Source organism: Entelurus aequoreus, linkage group LG03 (assembly GCF_033978785.1).
Source record: "Entelurus aequoreus isolate RoL-2023_Sb linkage group LG03, RoL_Eaeq_v1.1, whole genome shotgun sequence".
NCBI classification, from domain to species: domain Eukaryota; kingdom Metazoa; phylum Chordata; class Actinopteri; order Syngnathiformes; family Syngnathidae; genus Entelurus; species Entelurus aequoreus.
Genome location: NC_084733.1, coordinates 23672867 through 23692715, shown reverse-complemented (window position 1 = coordinate 23692715; position 19849 = coordinate 23672867). Strand labels below are relative to the sequence as shown.

At 38.9% G+C, this 19849-nt stretch overlaps 1 protein-coding gene across 1 annotated transcript in view; it reads right to left on the bottom strand.

Annotated features, from left to right (window-relative positions):
- cnksr1 (connector enhancer of kinase suppressor of Ras 1) overlaps positions 1 to 17408 on the bottom strand; it is a 66253-nt gene extending 48845 nt beyond the window's left edge. The window contains exons 1-4 of the mRNA XM_062041500.1: positions 17141 to 17408; positions 13957 to 14114; positions 6172 to 6374; positions 3818 to 3902 (exon numbers count right to left, since the gene is read on the bottom strand). Of these exons, the coding sequence (XP_061897484.1) occupies positions 3818 to 3902; positions 6172 to 6374; positions 13957 to 14114; positions 17141 to 17192 (498 nt within the window). The 5' untranslated portion in view covers positions 17193 to 17408. The remainder of the gene's footprint in view (positions 1 to 3817; positions 3903 to 6171; positions 6375 to 13956; positions 14115 to 17140) is intronic.
- Positions 17409 to 19849: the final 2441 nt, after the last annotated feature.

Below are 19849 nucleotides of genomic sequence, written 5' to 3'. Positions count from 1 at the left end.
TGTGCGCCGATGTTTCCCATCCAACCTGATGGAGCTTGAGAGGTGTTGCAAGAGGAATGAGTGAAACTGCCCAAAGATAGGTGTGCAAAGTTTGTGGCATCATATTCAAAGACTTGAGGCTGTAATTACTGCCAAAGGTGCATCAACAAAGTATTTGAGAAAAAGCTGTGAATTAGGGTTGTACGCTATACCCGTACTAATAAAGTACTGCCTTTGAAAAATACCAGGATCTTTTTTTCATCCGCAAAATGGATGGATGGATGCCTCCATGCTGCGGTGACGTTGCTCAGCGAAGGAGCATGTTGAGTGTGTTAGCACGCACACACTCACAGAGCGCACAAGCAGAAACACTGTAGGGAGGAAAACTGGCAAAAAAGGCAATTCTACTGGTTAATAAAGAGGGGGCTCAAAGCCTAATAAGGAGGTATGTGGGCTTCAAAATGATCGATCAAGGTGATGTTATAAATACGAAAGCGCCACGCTGCAAGCAGTGCTTCTTAACATGCCTCGCCAAAGGTGGCATGATTAAAGTATGATACTCTTTGCTTCAAACTTAGGTAAACATTTTATCAACTATCATCGAGAACTGAAAAATAAGTTTATTGGTAATGTAGTTATTAACTAGCTCTTCTGATGTACACATATAGATTCGTAGGCGCGCACAGCTGCTTGGCTTGATGCCAAATATTAGTGCAGTCCAAACCTCCCACGTTGCGCAATCTAATACAAATTAACTGACTGAATTTTATAAAAAATTGCTAAAATTTGTGTTTTATCTTTAACAATGTGGGTTTTACCTGCTACATGTCTTATATGAGTACTTTTAGCCATAGTATAGTTTTTAGTATTTACTAATAAAGTTATTTGTCTTAAAGCACAGACCAAGAGTGGCAAACATAAATCCTGAAGCATTTACTACAATGTCGGTTAAGCTTTTTATTCTATTGTAACCTAATCCTAGATAATGGCAGGCTGTATGTAATATAGAAAAATGTAAATTGTTCTTTGAGTGCAACAAGAAAAACCCGGTGTTTAATGCCATTTAATAGTAGTTATTGTATTTACTTTTTTTATTTTAATCTTCTGAAATTACTATTTGAGAGCAATTAGAACCATGTGTTTCGTAATAATTTTTGTTAAAATTAAGCCAAAAATGAATTTTTTTCATGATCCCCTTTATTTTGAAAAGTATCGAAATACATTTTGGTACCGGTACCAAAATACTGGTATCGGGACAACCCTACTGTGAATCCTTATGTACATGTGATTTCTTGTTTTTTGGTTGTTGTTTTTTATTTGCAAAAAATTCAGGAAAAAAAACGCTTTTCACATTGTAATTATGGGGTGTTGTGTGTAGAATTTTGAGGACAAAAATGAATTGATTCCATTCTGGAATAAAACTGTAACATAACAAAATTTGGAAAAAGTAAAGCACTGTGAATACTTTTTGGATGCACTATAGTTACATACTGTATATAAATAGTATATATACATAACATTTAGTATTTTCTTTTATGCTGTCGTATTATTTTATATATATTGCTTTAAATCCCCAACATACTAAGACTTCGGTGAAACAAAATACAACAAAACTTTGTTGTCATACTTGATTTAGAATTTTTTTGGAATGACTGACAAACACTTTGTAGTGCCTCGTGTGGGATCAAACACCAAAATAATGTGTCATTGCTTACAGCACATCTAAAAATGTAAATACATTTTTTAAAGCCTTAAAAATAGCTGACAATTGTTTAGCAGGTTTTGATTTACTTTTTCTGTATTTTTCTCATGCTTCTGCCCGTTCCCAAATTAAATTAAGATATTATTTGTACTATTTAGTAGGGGTGTACCGATACAACTGTTTCACTTCCGTTACACTTCAATTAGAGACACTTATTACGTATGCGCCATTGTGCTATAAAATAATCATTAGCTGTTATGTAACTGCTAGCGCCTAGTAACCTATAGCCTACCATGTTTACCTTATGCAAATGCTTATGCTTGTATTACTGATTTTAGATGCGAGCCATATCATTGCATACTTGTTTTTTTTTTGTTGATATTGGACATCTGATATTAATATTGGATTGTGACACACTGTATATTTAGCATGACTCTGTTACACTACATTTTTATGTATCAGTAATACAGCTACTTAAGTTGACTATTACCATTTCAGCCTTCAATAATGAAAACAGGCGTTTAGGAAATAAAAGACAATTAGGCCAAACGCAATAATTGAGGGCACATCTTAACATGTATAATTAAACCTTAATTAAGCAAAAATATTGCTCCGGCCCGGCTGCACCAAATAATAATATAAATCAATTTAATAAAGTCAAAATAGAAATAAGGCAACAAGAGAAGTATCCCACACTTCTCTTTTGTAAAGTAAATGTGTACAGCCGATATAGGCATCTACATCAACAATATGATTTGCCTGAGAAGCTGGACAGGACAAAAATAAATAAACATATGATTTATTCGATTACTCGATTAATCGACCGGTATATTCGATACAATACTCGATTACTGAAATATTCGAAAGCTGCAGCTCTAGTCCAGACCTGTCTCCCATTGAAAATGTGTGGCGCATTATGAAGCGTAAAATACCAGAACGGGGACCCTGGACTGTTGAACAACTTAAGCTGTACAACAAGCAAGAATGGGAAAGAATTACACCAGAAAAGCTTCAAAAATTGGTCTCCTCAGTTCCCAAATGTTTACGGAGTGTTGTTAAAAGGAAAGGAGATGTAACACAGTGGTTAAAATGCCCCTGTGCCAACTTTTTTGCAATGTGTTGCTGCCATTAAATTCTAAATGAATGATTATTTGCAAAAAACAATTACGTTTCGCAGTTCGAAAATTAAATATCTTGTATTTGCAGTCTATTCAATTGAGTATAAGTTGAAAAGGATTTGCAAATCATTGTATTCTGTTTTTATTTACACAATGTGCCAACTTCACTGGTTTTGGGTTTTGTAATTTGTAAACGCATCTCTACCTACAGTAGCTATTGTATCTACATGTCATCTATCTACAGTATCTAATGTAGAAGCAATGAGATTTAGAAAAGGTAGTAACAGTACCTGCTGTGCTGGGCTGGAGTCCAAATCTGGATATAAAGTGCTACCTAAATATAAACACCTCTAAATCCGGATGCAGCTCTTCTTTCTACCTACGACTTCTCTGTGCACTTAAATATTCTTTAACTCAGTGTTTTCATCATGTGCTCACTTCTGTCAGGTTGAACTTTGCTGCTTTTCCCAGTTAAAAATCTTTCCCTGCTGCTGACAATGTGTTCCCTAACACAAAGTCCCTGAAGAGTCAAAGAGTCGATGTGTAATCCCTCCTCTCAAGTCCTCCTACTTCTTTAGCTCCGGTTGAGTCAATAATAAGTCACTCGCTCACTCTATAGACAAAAAAAAAATACACATCCAAGCTTCCCAATGCCATGGAGGTCCTTTACTCTTTAATTTGTCTCCCCCACTCTCAGACAACAAGCACACACAATCACATGTGCACTGTCCAGCCCTCCCTTTAGTCTTCAAGGTACAAGCACCTTCAAATATGCCAGGAATGCAGAGATAAAGAAGCTAGGTTGAAAAAGGGGAGTTTGCACTATTCTTTATTTTCAACAGGTTGTTGTAGATCCTCAGAGCATGACTAAAAACAATGGTTCCTCTTAAGACCAAATCTATTTATAAATGCATGCAAGTGTTGTTTTGCAGGATATAATGCTTAACAGAAAAGGACAAACACGAGTTTAGTGACCGTTTCGTTTTTTTTTTTTTCAACTAAAAAGTAATAAACCAACCTTTTGCACAATCTCCCCGAGTTCTTTGCAGTGGCTGAATACTTTCTTGCTGGTGGTGTGTCCGCTCAGCTGGGAGAACTGATACCTGAACACACATTCGGTCGTATTATAAGTCAGTGTGGCATGTAATGATACCTACTGCAGAGGAAACTCTCACAAAGTGCAACACAGTCGATTATGTGATACTGGTTAACTTCAAATATGAAATACTGTTAACATTAACAATAATCAGTTTCAGTGTCAAACTGTTTATTAACACCTTTATTAACTTTACATGCAATATTTTGTGTAACATAACTGCGGTACTATAAAATTAAACTAAAGTAAATAAGATAGTTTACAGTTGTCCCTCAGCTCATCGCAGCTTCACTCGTAGTCTTTCTTAACCATAGGGTCATTGTTGCACTTAAAATCTTACTGACATTTTATTTGGTAAATATAGTTATCATCATCAAATAGTTACAGTTTATTTTAGCACAGCAATTGTATGCACACTTATTTTTCATTAGTTTTTATAAGTCCACTCTTTTGCAGTACCGTATATTTGATTACTATTTATTTTGTAATCAGCCTGACCTAAGACTTGATAATAATAATAATAATAATATATTTTATTTGTAAAAAGCACTTTAGGTTGAGCAAACAACCTCAAAGTGCCACAGAGTAAAAAAAAAAAATAGTAATAATAATAATAATAAAAGATAATAAAAACAAATAAAATATAAAACCAGAAACAGCCCAACAGCTAGAACCAGCATGAATATCTATAAAAAGGCTTTTTTTAAAAGATGGGTTTTTAAGCCTTTTTTAAAAGCATCAACAGTCTGAGGTGCCCTCAGGTGGTCAGGGAGAGCGTTCCACAGACTGGGAGCAGCGGAGCAGAAAGCCCGGTCTCCCATAGTTCGTAGCTTTGTCTTTGGAGGTTTGAGGAGGTTAGCCTGTTTGGAGCGGAGGTGTTGGGGGTGAGCAGTTCTTTAAGGTAGACGGGGGCATTTCCAAGGAGGCATGTGTTAATCTTTATGATTAACACATGCTTTCATACTGTATCATGTGACAAGGTTGATCCTGTTAAACTGCAAGTAGATTAGGTATAACTATTGAATACAATTAAAATCAAGAGTAAGATTAATAATTCAGTGTAAATATTTGAGTGGGCCCCGGGCCCCTTTGTAGTGCAAAAGTTGGGCCCAAAGGTCAAAAAGGGTTAGAACCCCTGTTCTATTGTATGTTTTCTTCTTTATTTTGAAAGCAAGTCTTGCATAATTTTTTCCCTGAATTAAGTTTGAAATGAAATCAAATGTATGTCTTATATGTGTTACAGCACAAAGTTTGTCTTATTTTCTACTAATAATGCTGACACACCAACAGAAGTTACATTAAACTCTCTTTATACTCTTTACTATTCTACTTGTTAATTTCATAATAATATCTGTTTCCTTTCTGCTGTAACGAGGGTCCATATGCACTTAAATTTTACTATACACTGATTTATCTCCACATTCGTAAGCCTTTGAACATGAGCGATGTGCATCGACAACAGCAAGTAAAACTTAGCTACTTGCCCCACTCTATGGTAATGACACTGCTAATGTCTGCTCTATCTTCGCTGCAGTGATCAAGTTGACCAACTTTTGGCAAAACAACTTGTTAGACTTTAGAGGCCACGTAAAACTTTTAGAAGTGGCATATTTACTACCGTTCAAAAGTTTGGGGTCACAGTGAAATGTCCTTATTTTTGAAGGAAAAGCACTGTACTTTTCAATGAAGATAACTTTAAACTAGTCTTAACTTTAAAGAAATACACTCTATACATTGCTAATGTGGTAAATGACTATACTAGCTGCAAATGTCTGGTTTTTGGTGCAATATCTACATAGGTGTATAGAGGCCCATTTCCAGCAACTATCACTCCAGTGTTCTAATGGTACAATGTGTTTGCTCATTGGCTCAGAAGGCTAATTGATGATTAGAAAACCCTTGTGCAATCATGTTCACACATCTGAAAACAGTTTAGCTCGTTACAGAAGCTACAAAACTGACCTTCCTTTGAGCAGATTGAGTTTCTGGAGCATCACATTTGTGGGGTCAATTAAACGCTCAAAATGACCAGAAAAAGAGAACTTTCATCTGAAACTCGACAGTCTATTCTTGTTCTTAGAAATGAAGGCTATTCCACAAAATTGTTTGGGTGACCCCAAACTTTTGAACGGTACTGTATACAAATCAAATAAACATTTCCATGTGCAAGGCCACAATTTTAAATAAGACACGCTTACTATTTTAATAACAGACTGCATAGAGTAAAAATAACATTTGGACTAGAGTGTGGAACAGTTAGATAACACTTCACCGACCTGTTCAGTAAGGAGAAGAGTCCTTTGGCAGAGGAGATGAGGTCCACCACGACATGCAGAACATTGGTGGGCAGCCTGGTGGTGCTCTGCCCGTCGTAGCTGTTGTGGCGCCAGCGGCCTTGGATGCCCATCTGGAGGGTGTGGGCAAGGGCGCGCAGCTTCTCCGTCAAACCTTTGAGGTTCTCGCCGCCCATGCCGTACGTCTGGGAGTGACAATTTAGAGCACAACTCCGTTATTCCAAGTTTTAATGGAATAGGTTATTAGAAGTTTACAAAAATGTCCAAAAAAATTGTTGAATGTGAATATTATTGGCCATGATGCAAAAAGTGAGTAGATCAACATGAACAAAATTTATTTTTTTGCGTCGCCTTTTCCCCAATGTCACAAACAGTGAGTGCTTTTAGATGGGGGAGGGGCCCACAGCAGCACTCAGTGCCGGCTGAGAAGAGCAATATGATAGCAGAAAAATATTTTCACTAGATTTGTCACTCGTTGCTTTTTGGAAAAGAGTATCGAGAGGTATGTGATTACTCGCTTAATAGAGCGAAAGAGTCGCCAACACTGAGCCCTCCTGCTTATTCTTATTATTCTCTGGCAGACCCGGGGCATTACAATGCATTGTAATGTGTATGTTAGGGAGGTTTTTGTGGCGGCCCAAATGTATTAAAAACATTTATGGAAAACACTGGTAATATGAAAACATTTTAACATTGAGCGACAAAATGAAAACATTGAGCGACATATTTTAAATTAGTCCATTCATATTTCAGTGCACGAAGCATGAATTAAAATGACAAGACTGTACAATTATAGATTCTGCTGTGTTGGGAATGTTTGATTTTAAATCAATCACAGTAAGTGAAAATTATACAGATCTTCTTTCATCAAACGGTTGGCATTAGAAAAGCATTTTTGTTACATTTAATTTTGGAATCTGTCATAAAAGTGAAAAAAAAAAGATAACTACAGGTGATATGAGGATATAGAAACAATAAAACACTCTTATTTTGGAAGAATATTCCCTTTAACTTTGGTAGACTTTTTAATTCTGGTTACACTTTGGAGGCTTTTCTCAGCCCAAAAAAGCTTCATATTGAAAGGATTATCAAGTGGTACCTCAGAATACAAATTTAATTAAGTCTGTGACACAACCTCGAAAACTTTTATTGCAAAACAGCAAATGATGTATAAAATGAATAAAATCTATCTAATTAATCATTGCCGCCAAAAACACAACAACTTTACAATTTAACATTATTTTTTAAAAACTACAAACAGATTAGTTTTATAAAGTAATTCAATTAAAATGTACATAATTTACCTTGGAGAGTGGACTTACTATATCTCCTTTGAGCTGCTTCTCTATCAAACACTTTATTAGCAGCTTCTCCATATTTTCATGGATAAATGTCTGCTGTTTGGATACTATTTTACCATTCTTGACTGGTGTTAGACACATTCTGCTTCATTATGTTACAGACTAGCAGTGCTTACGCTGCTTTACCAAGTCCACTACAAGCTCAGTCATGTTTTGGATGATTTCCTTCTTTAATCCAATGAATATCATCCACTTTTTCTCAGCACTGTTGGAAAAACAAAATTACATCAATATTTAGCTATAAGCTATTGCTAGCGAGTAAAACCGGATGTTTTGGTCTGATGTAACAGTGTTCACTGTGACATTTGCTACGCCAGCTAGCGGTGGGGATGCTCATAAACTGAATTTTATGAGCATCACTGCTATGTTGAAATTGTTACTAATATTGATACTGTTGTTGATAATATTCATTTTTGTTTCACTATTTTTGGATTGTTCTGTGTCGTGTTTGCGTGTCCTCTCAATTGCTCGGTTTATTGCTGTTCCGAGTGTGTCTGGGTCGGGTTTGGTTTTGGAATTGGATTGCATTGTTATGGTATTGCTGTGTATTGTTTTGTTGGATTGATTAATAAAAAATAAAAATAAATAAACCAAATTTTTGCTACCAACAATTACTCGCACTTGTATCCAGTGGTACCACTGTACTATTATACAACAGATAATTAGGGTATCAGACATAATACATTAGAGGAAATGCAATACAATAGAGCAGCTCATATTAAATTGAATTGCATGTGAGCCTTTTACTTTAAGTGCAGGTTCCATTCTGGACACCCTCATCAGGGGTCAAGAGTTTTGTTCTAGTGAGGCTTTGTTGTTACATATCAACCAGCCGCACTAATCCACCATCAACGAGTGGCGATGAATTTTTCATGGCCTTCTCAACACGGTTGTACTCGATGATGTAACACAGCACTTGAAAGCGTTTTCCATGTGACGCTCGTTTTTTCATGAATGAAAGCAGTGTGTTGGAGCATCACATCCACAACGCACTAAAAACGTAAATGTCCGGTACCGTATATAACCGTCTGACTCTTATGAAACGATTCCCATAAGGTTTATATAACACATTGATAGGGAGAGATGCACTTTATTTTCATGGAGCGGTCACTTGCTGCAGTGAGCATTGCAGCTCCATCTGCACATCCACAACAGGTTTAATCTGCTTGAGCCCCAGTGTGATGGTCACAAGCAGGACACCAGGTTTGCACGCTACTGTCCTGCTCAATTAGCTCTGGCCTAACAAACACACTGCTACTTAAGTGTTATTAAACCATCTCACAAGTAGATAGGCTCAGATAATTAAGACACTGGAGGATTAATGTAGTGCTTTTATGTTGACATACACTACCGTTCAAAAGTTTGGGGTCACATTGAAATGTCCTTATTTTTGAACGAAAAGCACTGTACTTTTCAATGAAGATAACTTTAAACTAGTCTTAACTTTAAAGAAATACACTCTATACATTGCTAATGTGGTAAATGACTATTCTAGCTGCAAATGTCTGGTTTTTGGTGCAATATCAACATAGGTGTATAGAGGCCCATTTCCAGCAACTATCACTCCAGTGTTCTAATGGTACAATGTGTTTGCTCATTGGCTCAGAAGGCTAATTGATGATTAGAAAACCCTGGTGCAATCATGTTCACACATCTGAAAACAGTTTAGCTCGTTACAAAAGCTACAAAACTGACCTTCCTTTGAGCAGATTGAGTTTCTGGAGCATCACATTTGTGGGGTCAATTAAACGCTCAAAATGGCCAGAAAAAGAGAACTTTCATCTGAAACTCGACAGTCTATTCTTGTTCTTAGAAATGAAGGCTATTCCACAAAATTGTTTGGGTGACCCCAAACTTTTGAAAGGTAGTGTACATACTGTAAATACACTTTGGGCATTAGCATTGGCACACCATAAAATGGACAGAAATATGTCAGAGGTCACCAAATTTAGGAGAGAGTGCTCACAATTTTAGTTTTAGCTGATCATTTTATTGATTAAATTGAGGTCAGGAAATCGCAATTTCCCTGAACTCCTTTCACAGTGTCTGTCAAAGCCAGCATTTTGCACCTTGTTCTGTATAAAGGGCACCAACATGGTCAGACCAGTCGATCTGGCAATTAAAATGTTACATTTTACTTTCTAGAAGTAAATGCATGAGGTAACAAGTCGAGGCTCTCAAGTTGCGCCAATATCCCGCTTTGCTTTGGTTTGTCTGAAAAGCTCTTCCAGTGTTAAAATTTCACATTTGAGATGAAGATTTGTGTGGTTAGAGTTTGGGGCTCTTAAGTTTTTCCGTGTGTTGAATTTTACATTCTAAAATAAAATTTGTGAAGAAGCAATATCCCACTTTGCGTTGTTCTGTATGAAAAGCATAACTGAATCAATACTAGCTCTGATGCAGCAATTTTGCAGGTATTCTCTGTGAAAAAGGCTGGTGTTTTTTCAAGTGTTAAATTTAACATTCTAGAAAAATATTTCTTAGGTTGAGGACCAGGGCTCTTAAAGGCCTACTGAAATGAAATGTTTTTATTTAAACTGGGATAGCAGATCCATTCTATGTGTCATACTTGATCATTTCGCGATATTGCCATATTTTTGCTGAAAGGATTTAGTATAGAACAACGACGATAAAGTTCGCAACTTTTGGTCGCTGATTAAAAAAAGCCTTGCCTATACCGGAAGTAGCGTGACGTCACAGGAGGAAGGATTCCTCACAGTTCCCCGTTGTTTACAATGGAGTGAGAGAGATTCGGACCGAGAAAGCGACGATTACCCCATTAATTTGAGCGAGGATGAAAGATTTGCGGATGAGGAACGTTAGAGTGAAGGACTAGAGAGGCAGTGCAGGGTGTATCTTTTTTCGCTCTGACCGTAACTTAGGTACAAGATCTCATTAGATTCCACATACTCTCCTTTTTCTATTGTGGATCACGGATTTGTATTTTAAACCACCTCGGATACTATATCCTCTTGAAAATGAGAGACGAGAACGCGAAATGGGCATTCACAGTGACTTTTATCTCCACGACAATACATCGGCGAAGCTCTTTAGCTACTGAGCTAACGTGATAGCATCTGGCTCAAATGCAGATAGAAACAAAATAAATAAATCCCTGACTGGAAGGATAGACAGAAGATCAACAATACTATTAAACCATGGACATGTAACTACACGGTTAATAATTCTCAGCCTGGCAAAGCTTAACAATGCTGTTGCTAACGACCCTGAAGCTAACTTAGCAACTTAGCAACCGGACCTCACAGAGCTATGATAAAAACATTAGCGCTCCACCTACGCCAGCCAGCTCTCATCTGCTCATCAACACCCGTGCTCACCTGCGTTCCAGCGATTGACGGCGCGACGAAGGACTTCACTCGATCACAGGTGCGGTTGGCGGCTAGCATCGGCTAGCGCGTCTGCTATCCAAGTAAGTCCTCTTTGTTGTGTTGCTACAGCCAGCCGCTAGTACACCGATCCCACCTACAACTTTCTTCTTTGCAATCTCCATTGTTCATTAAACAAATTGCAAAAGATTCACCAACACAGATGTCCAGAATACTGTGGAATTGTTTGATGAAAACAGAGCAGTTTGTATGGTGACAAATTGGGTACGAATACTTCCGTTGCCGTCGTGACGTCACGCGCATACGTCTTCATACATAGACGTTTCCAACCGGAAGTTTAGCGGGAAATTTAAAATTGCACTTTATAAGTTAACCCGGCCGTATTGGTATGTGTTAAAATGTTAAGATTTCATCATTGATATATAAACTATCAGACTGCGTGGTCGGTAGTAGTGGGTTTCAGTAGGCCTTTAAGTTGTGCCAATATTTGGTTTTGTTCTGTATGAATGGCACAACTAAATAAATACCAGCTCTGATGCAGACATTACGCAGGAATCCTGTGTGTAAGAGGCTATTATCGGTTTGAGTGTTGAATTTCACTTCCAGGAAGAGGATTTGTGAGATTACAGGTCGGGGTTCTTAAATTGCACTAATATCCCGCTTTACTTGGTTCTGTATGAAAATAACAAGTAAATAAATATTTTGGAGGAATTCTGTGGGAAAGATGCTATTATTTGCTTGAGTGTTAAATTTCACATTCTGAAAAAGATTTGTGAGGTTGGAGGTTGGGGGTTTTAAGTTGTGTAAATATCCCGTTTTACTTAGTTCTGTATGAAAAGCACAACTGAAGAATTCATACAGCTTTGATGCAGCAATTCTGTGTGAAAGAGGCTGGTGTTTTTTCGAGTCTTAAATTTCACATTCAAAAAGATTTGTGAGGTTACAGGTAGGGGCTCTAAGGATGTGCCATATACTCCATTTTGCTATGTTCTGTATAAATACCACCAATTAATACCAGCTCTAATGCAGCAGTTTTGCGGGAACACTTTTGAAAGAAACCATTATTTTTAAAGTGGTAAATTTCTGCCTAAAAGACTTGTGAGGTTACAGGTCGGGGTTCTTAAGTTGCGCAAATCTTACTATTTTATTGGTACTGTATGAAAAGCACAACTAAATCAATACCGACTTTGATGCAGCAGTTTTGCGGGAATTTGAATTAAAGAGGCCATTTTTTTTTCAAATAGTAAATTTGTTCCTAAAATATTTTTGAGGTGACTTGTGGTTGGAGTTCTTGAGTTGCACCAATATCCCGCTTTGCTTTGTTCTGTCCGAAAAGCACAATTGAATCAATACCGGCTCTGATACAGCAGTTTTGCAAGAAGTCTGTGTGAAGTAGGCTTGTGTTTTTTTGGGTGGTAAATTTAAAATTCTTCATGATTTGTAAGGTAAAATGTCAGGACTATCAAGTTGCGCCAATATCCTGCTTCACTTGGTTCCGTTTGAAAAGTACAAGCATATACAGTCGTGGTCAAAAGTTTACAGAATCAGATCAGAATCAGAAATACTTTATTAATCCCCGAGGGGAAATTAAAATGTTTCATCTGACGATAGAACTTTCCTCCAGAAGGTCTTATATTTGTCCATGTGATGTCAGATGAAACAAAAGTTGAGCTGTTTGGCCACAATACCCAGCAATATGTTTGGAGGGAAAAAGGTGAGGCCTTTGATCCCAGAAACACCATCCCTACCGTCAAGCATGGTGGTTGTAGTATTATGCTCTGGGCCTGTTTTGCTGCCAAAGGAACTGGTGCTTTACAGAGAGTAAATGGGACAATGAAAATGGAGGATTACCTCCAAATTCTTCAGGACAACCTAAAATCATCAGCCCGGAGGTTGGGTCTTGGGCGCAGTTGAGTGTTCAAGCAGGACACTGACCCCAAACACACGTCAAAAGTGGTAAAGGAATGGCTAAATCAGGCTATAATTAAGGTTTTAAAATGGCCTTCCCAAAGTCCTGACTTAAACATGTGGACAATGCTGAAGAAACAAGTCCATGTCAGAAAACCAACAAATTTAGCTGAACTGCACCAATTTTGTCAAGAGGAGTGATGAAAAATTCAACAAGAAGCTTGTGGATGGCTACCAAAAGCGCCTTATTGCAGTTAAACTTGCCAAGGGACATGTAACCAAATATTAACATTGCTGTATGTATACTTTTGACCCAGCAGATTTGGTCACATTTTCAGTAGACCCATAATAGATTCATAAAAGAACCAAACTTCATGAATGTTTTTTGTGACAAACAAGTATGTGCTCCAATCACTCTATCACAAAAAAATAAGAGTTTTAGAAATTATTGGAAACTCAAGACAGCCATGACATTATGTTCTTTACAAGTGTATGTACATTTTTGACCACGACTGTAAATATAAATACTGATGCAGCAATTTTGCAGAATCCTGTGTAAAAGGGGCTATTATTTGCTTGAGTGTTACATTTTTTTTCCTAGAAGATTTGTAAGGTTAGAGGTCAGTATTCTCAAGTCACACCAATAGCCTGCTTTGCTTGGTTCTGTATGAAAAGCACAACTGAATCAATACCGGCTCGGATGCAACAATTTTGTGGGAATTCTGTGTGAAAGAGGCAGCAGTTTTTTAAGATGTTAAACTTTACAGCCTAGTCACAGTATTGTGGAATACACTTACAAACAAGGCTGTTATGGCTCTTATGCTACCTCCGAAAGTCTCATGTCGGTACTGTTTGTCCAGAACATTGAAAAAGGAATAAGGCTCAAAATAGCCGGCTCATACAGGCAACACGAAAGGTGCTAATGAATTACTAGACAACAGTGTGACAGTTAAACATAAAACTATAAATTACAAGCTACTAAACCTAATTGAAGAACATATTGTTCCTCGTGCTTAAACTCTATCTCAGTGCGCATGGTAATAACACGAGTCATCTGCAATCCCCTCAAGTCAAACATCCCTAGCTACCCTCTCTATCGCCATGGTTACATACTGTACACAACCACACGTGATTCCATTTCCTTGTCTCACCAGAGAACAGAGCTTCTCCACGGCCTCGAGGATCAACTCCTGGTGGCCGATCTTGGTGACCCCCAGCCTCTCCAGGTCCTCGGCGGTCAACTGGAGCAGCTCCATCCCGGAGAGATGCCACTCCGAGACGGCATACCGATGCAAGGGTGCGTCTAGACCTGGTAGCGGGACACAGGAGATGGGATAAGTCAAATTTATCCAAAATGTAAGCCCGTATTTTGAAAAAACAGGTCGAGACATGCAGCTAGAACATGAGTAAAACGATCTGGGGATTTGTGCTTGTGTTTAAACCCCCCTCAACCCCTCTTACAGCACAAGTATTTCATTGTCTTTCTACAAACATTCACACAATTACTAAAAGTGGACATGGAAGTATCAGCACACAGACAGTAAGTGGCAATAGAAAACATTAGGAGCGTCTCTGTAAATTATCGTTACAAGATTTGCCAATAAATAAAGGAGTTGACTAAAAAATAAATAAATACTTTATGATATACTATCTTTTAGTTTACAGAGTTTCTTCTTAGGAAAATGAAACAATGCAGATAAATAGTCTGAGTTGGAACAGTGTGGAGGATTCTTATCTTATTTTTAGTGGCTGTAATGTTCTTTCAGCATTAAATGTACCAGCTTGTAGATAGAAAATGTCAGCTCACAGCTCGTGTCTACTGGTCTTTGTTTGTGTTAAAGCTTCTCAAATTTAGTATTTCCACTTTGATGTCAACATTTTTGAAAGAAAGGCTAAAAATATGTTATTTTGATGTATGCTATTTATTTAGTCGGGACAGTGGGCAGTCAAACAACCTTATACATGTATTCTTACATTGTCTTTTTGCTCTGTTTTTCAATTTGTTCCCTTTTTGGGGGGTTTATTTTTTCGACAAAATGCCACATGCCAAGAAAAACGAGATGGGCACCGCAAATAGCCTGTGGGCCGCAGAATTTTAAAGATTAAAGTACCAATGATTGTCACACACACACTAGATGTGGTGAAATTTGTCCTCTGCATTTGTCCCATCCCCTTGGGGAGCAGTGGGCAGCAGCGGCGCCGCGCCCGGGAATCATTTTGGTGATTTAACCCCCAACTCCAACCAAAGGTCACTTTATTCCGGATCTGCCTTAAACTGAGGTCATGCAGCCACTTTCTGTTATATGTGGGTCTCCAACTTATAGTTATATCTGAGTATGTGTATATTATTGTACCGTTCACGATTGTCTGATTTTTATTTACATGTGTTTTTTTAAATTTTACTTTGTCGGATGTACCATCAACCTGCCAGGGACTAGAGATGGAAATTAGCATATGACTACAATCTGGCACATTTACAATACATATATTAATGTGCATTGTCCCATGTAACAAATAAAGACAATAAAGCATCATAATAATAAATTAGTATTGTATCAGTGAAAGCATTAGTGGTTCTGTATTTACTTCATAAATGTGTCAATGTCTGCCAGGAATAACACCACACATGTCCTCATCATAAAGTTCACCAACAAAAAAAACCAAGGTGACTTTGCGGAGGCAGAGTCAGACTAAAAGGAACAAACATCCACATCAATGAACATTTAGCAAAATGCAACGCTGTCATGGACAAGAAAGCACACAACTTAAAGAGAAGGGAAAAGCCAAGACACGTGAAGTACTAACTAAAATCTACATCAAATACTAAACAGAGCATCGCAGGAAGAACTTGTTGTCAAAGACATCAAGAAACTGGACAAATACTGAAAATGACATAATTTTGACTAAAATAAAATAAAAAAGACAATTCACAAAAACTTAATGCAAATTCTATTTCTATTCTAAATTCAGGCTGTCCTCACTCACGGGCCTGGAGGGGGCGTGCCTCAAGTCCGGCTGGAAATCGGGAGAAATTCGGGAGAATGGTTGTCCCGGGAGATTTTCGGGAGAGGCACTGAAACTCGGGAGTCTCCCGGAAAATTCGGGAGGGTTGGCAAGTATGGCTTAAACCAAAATGATAAATAAATGATAAATGGGTTATACTTGTATAGCGCTTTTCTACCTTCAAGGTACTCAAAGCGCTTTGACAGTATTTCCACATTCACCCATTCACACACACATTCACACACTGATGGAGGGAGCTGCCATGCAAGGCGCTACCAGCACCCATCAGGAGCAAGGATGAAGTGTCTTGCCCAAGGACACAACGGACGTGACTAGGATGGTAGAAGGTGGGGATTGAACCCCAGTAACCAGCAACCCTCCGATTGCTGGCACAGCCACTCTACCAACTTCGCCACACCGTCTCCCAAAAATAAACAAAAGGTGAGTACCCCTAAGAAAATGCATTAAAGCTTAGGGATGGCTATGTAGAACAAAACTAAAACTGAACTGGCTACAAATTACACAAAAACAGAATGCTGGACGACAGCAAAAACTTACAGCGTGTGGAGCAGAGACGGCGTCCACAAAGTACACCCGTACCTGACATGACAATCAACAATGTCCCCACAAAAAAAGATAGCAACAACTTAAATATTCTTGATTGCTAAAACAAAGCAGGTGCGGGGAATAGCGCTCAAAGGAAGACATGAACCTGCAACAGGAAATTACCAAAAAACCGGACAAGAACTAAAACACTATGCATGGAGCACAACCAAAACACTCAAAATAAGTCACAGCGTGATGTGACAGGTCGTGACAGTACACCTACTTTGAGACAAGAGCTATAGTGACACATGGATGGTTATGGTTTGAATTCAACAATTGCGACAACGACTTTTTATTGTCTACTGAGTTTCATTTTTTAATGATTTCTGCTGGTGGGGTACCTCTGGATTTTTTCAATGAAAAACATGCCTGTCCTAAAACAACTGTTGAGTGTCCAACAGAGACATTGCGTCCTGTGAAAGTTGATGTTATGGTTTTATAAACTGCACTTTGAAACACGGGTGCTTCCGGTGTAAAGTAAACACGCCATTTCTTCGAAGAAAGAAAGTAAGACAGAGATATCGTACACAGACGGACTTTAATGGCTTCTCGGGGGGATCACTTCCTCATTCCAACTCCACCTTTCACTCCCAAAAGGATTTGTGTGTGTGTGTGTGTGTTTCTATTTCCGACTCCACTGTCCGAGCCAAAGTACTTGTGAGGTGAACACCAGCTCAGGAAAAAAAAAAAAAAAAGGGAAGCAGCCATGAGAAGAATGCAGCTCACCTTGGAGCCACTGGCAGACCGTCTCCTCGCTCCAGGCCGTGATCGACTCCATGCTCGGCGTCTTGTTGCAGTCCCTCGGTCAGCTTCCAGCCGCCCTGGCCGACTTCTACCTATTCCTGCTGGAGGACGGGAAAGTGTCTCCAGGTGATTCGGAGTCGGACGATGACTATGAGTGGCACACCTTTGCGCAGGTACAGGTGAGGGTAGCCCCCCCGCTTTGTTGTGAGCCAATAATGTGAGTGAAGAGTCAGGAAGAGACCCCTCCCCTCTCTTTTTACCTGTGGGAAATGCGCGCGTCTCCCAACTTTGCGCTTCTTCCGTGCATAATTATGACGTCACTTCATAATAATCACACATCTGATCTCTTAAACGCACACCACCTGTTTTGAACACAACACACACAAACTATGTGAGTATTGCCTCTCTTTTGTTGTATTCCATGATCGGTCACAAGCATTCTAATCCTAATCTTCTTTGCTGCAGAAATTCCCACGAGATCTCGTGGGAATTTCTGGAGGAAATCTTTTGTTGTTTTTCTCAAAAAAATCACTGTAAAATGGGTTGAAATTACAAACCCCGTTTCCATATGAGTTGGGAAATTGTGTTAGATGTAAATATAAACGGAATACAATGATTTGTAAATCCCTTTCAACCCATATTCAATTGAATGCACTACAAAGACAAGATATTTGATGTTCAAACTCATAAACTTTATTTATTTTTTTGCAAATAATAGTTAACTTAGAATTTCATGGCTGCAACACATGCCAAAGTAGTTGGGAAAGGGCATGTTCACCACTGTGTTACATGGCCTTTCCTTTTAACAACACTCATTTTTAAGCTTCTCAGGTGGAATTATTTCCCATTCTTGCTTGATGTACAGCTTAAGTTGTTCAACAGTCCGGGGGTCTCCGTTGTGGTATTTTAGGCTTCATAATGCGCCACACATTTTCAATGGGAGACAGGTCTGGACTACAGGCAGGCCAGTCTAGTACCTGCACTCTTTTACTATGAAGCCACGTTGATGTAACACATGGCTTGGCATTGTCTTGCTGAAATAAGCAGGGGCGTCCATGATAACGTTGCTTGGATGGCAACATATGTTGCTCCAAAACCTCTATGTACCTTTCAGCCTTAATGGCGCCTTCACAGATATGTAAGTCCATGTCTTGGGCACTAATACACCCCCATACCATCACAGATGCTGGCTTTTCAACTTTGCGCCTATAACAATCCGGATGGTTCTTTTCCTCTTTGGTCCGGAAGACACAACGTCCAGAGTTTCCAAAAACAATTTGAAATGTGGACTCGTCAGACCACCGAACACTTTTCCACTTTGTATCAGTCCATCTTAGATGAGCTCAGGCCCAGCGAAGCCGACGGCGTTTCTGGGTGTTGTTGATAAACGGTTTTCGCCTTGCATAGGAGAGTTTTAACTTGCACTTACAGATGTAGTGACCAACTGTAGTTACTGACAGTGGGTTTCTGAAGTGTTCCTGAGCCCATGTGGTGATATACTTTACACACTGATGTCGCTTGTTGATGCAGTACAGCCTGAGGGATCGAAGGTCACGGGCTTAGCTGCTTACGTGCAGTGATTTCTCCAGATTCTCTGAACCCTTTGATGATATTACGGACCGTAGATGGTGAAATCCCTAAATTCCTTGCAATAGCTGGTTGAGAAAGGTTTTTCTTAAACTGTTCAACAATTTGCTCACGCATTTGTTGACAAAGTGGTGACCCTCGCCCCATCCTTGTTTGTGAATGACTGAGCATTTCATGGAATCTACTTTTATACCCAATCATGGCACCCACTTGTTCCCAATTTGCCTGTTCACCTGTGGGATGTTCCAAATAAGTGTTTGATGAGCATTCCTCAACTTTATCAGTATTTTTTGCCACCTTTCCCAACTTCTTTGTCACGTGTTGCTGGCATCAAATTCTAAAGTTAATGATTATTTGCAAAAAAAATAAAAACATTTATGAGTTTGAACATCAAATATGTTGTCATTGTAGCATATTCAACTGAATATGGGTAGAAAATGATTTGCAAATCATTGTATTCTGTTTATATTTACATTTAACACAATTTCCCAACTCATATGGAAACAGGGTTTGTAGAAATATTTATGTTACTAATAACCAGTGGTGCTGGCCTAACATAAAGATTAAAAAAAAAAAGTATTTACTTACCCTAAATATCTAAAATTATTCATATTCTCATCATCGGCGGTCACTCAAACGAGTATGACGATCCTCCTGGTAGGGGTGTATCCCTTTATGGAGGATGCCTGTGCGTGACTTTGTTTTGCGTGGGGAGACTGGTGCACAGACAGTCACCACACGAACCTTGACAGAATCGGGTCAGGGTCCAGTGGCATGGAGTCCAAGACGACTGAGGACCCTTTTCTGCTGCAGCCTTCTTACGCCATCGCAGCCGTTTGGGTAGTTCTTAAATCTACCGTCTTCCGCCTGCTACTTGCCAACCCTCCCGATTTTTCCGGGAGACTCCTGAATTTCAGTGCCCCTCCCGAAAATCTCCCGGGGCAACCATTCTCCCGAATTTCCCCCGATTTTCACCCGGACAACAATATTAAGGGCGTGCCGTGATGGCACTGCCTTTAGCGTCCTCTACAGCCTGTCGACGCGTCCGCTTTTTCACCATACAAACAGCGTGCCGGCCCAGTCACATGTTGTATGCGGCTTCTG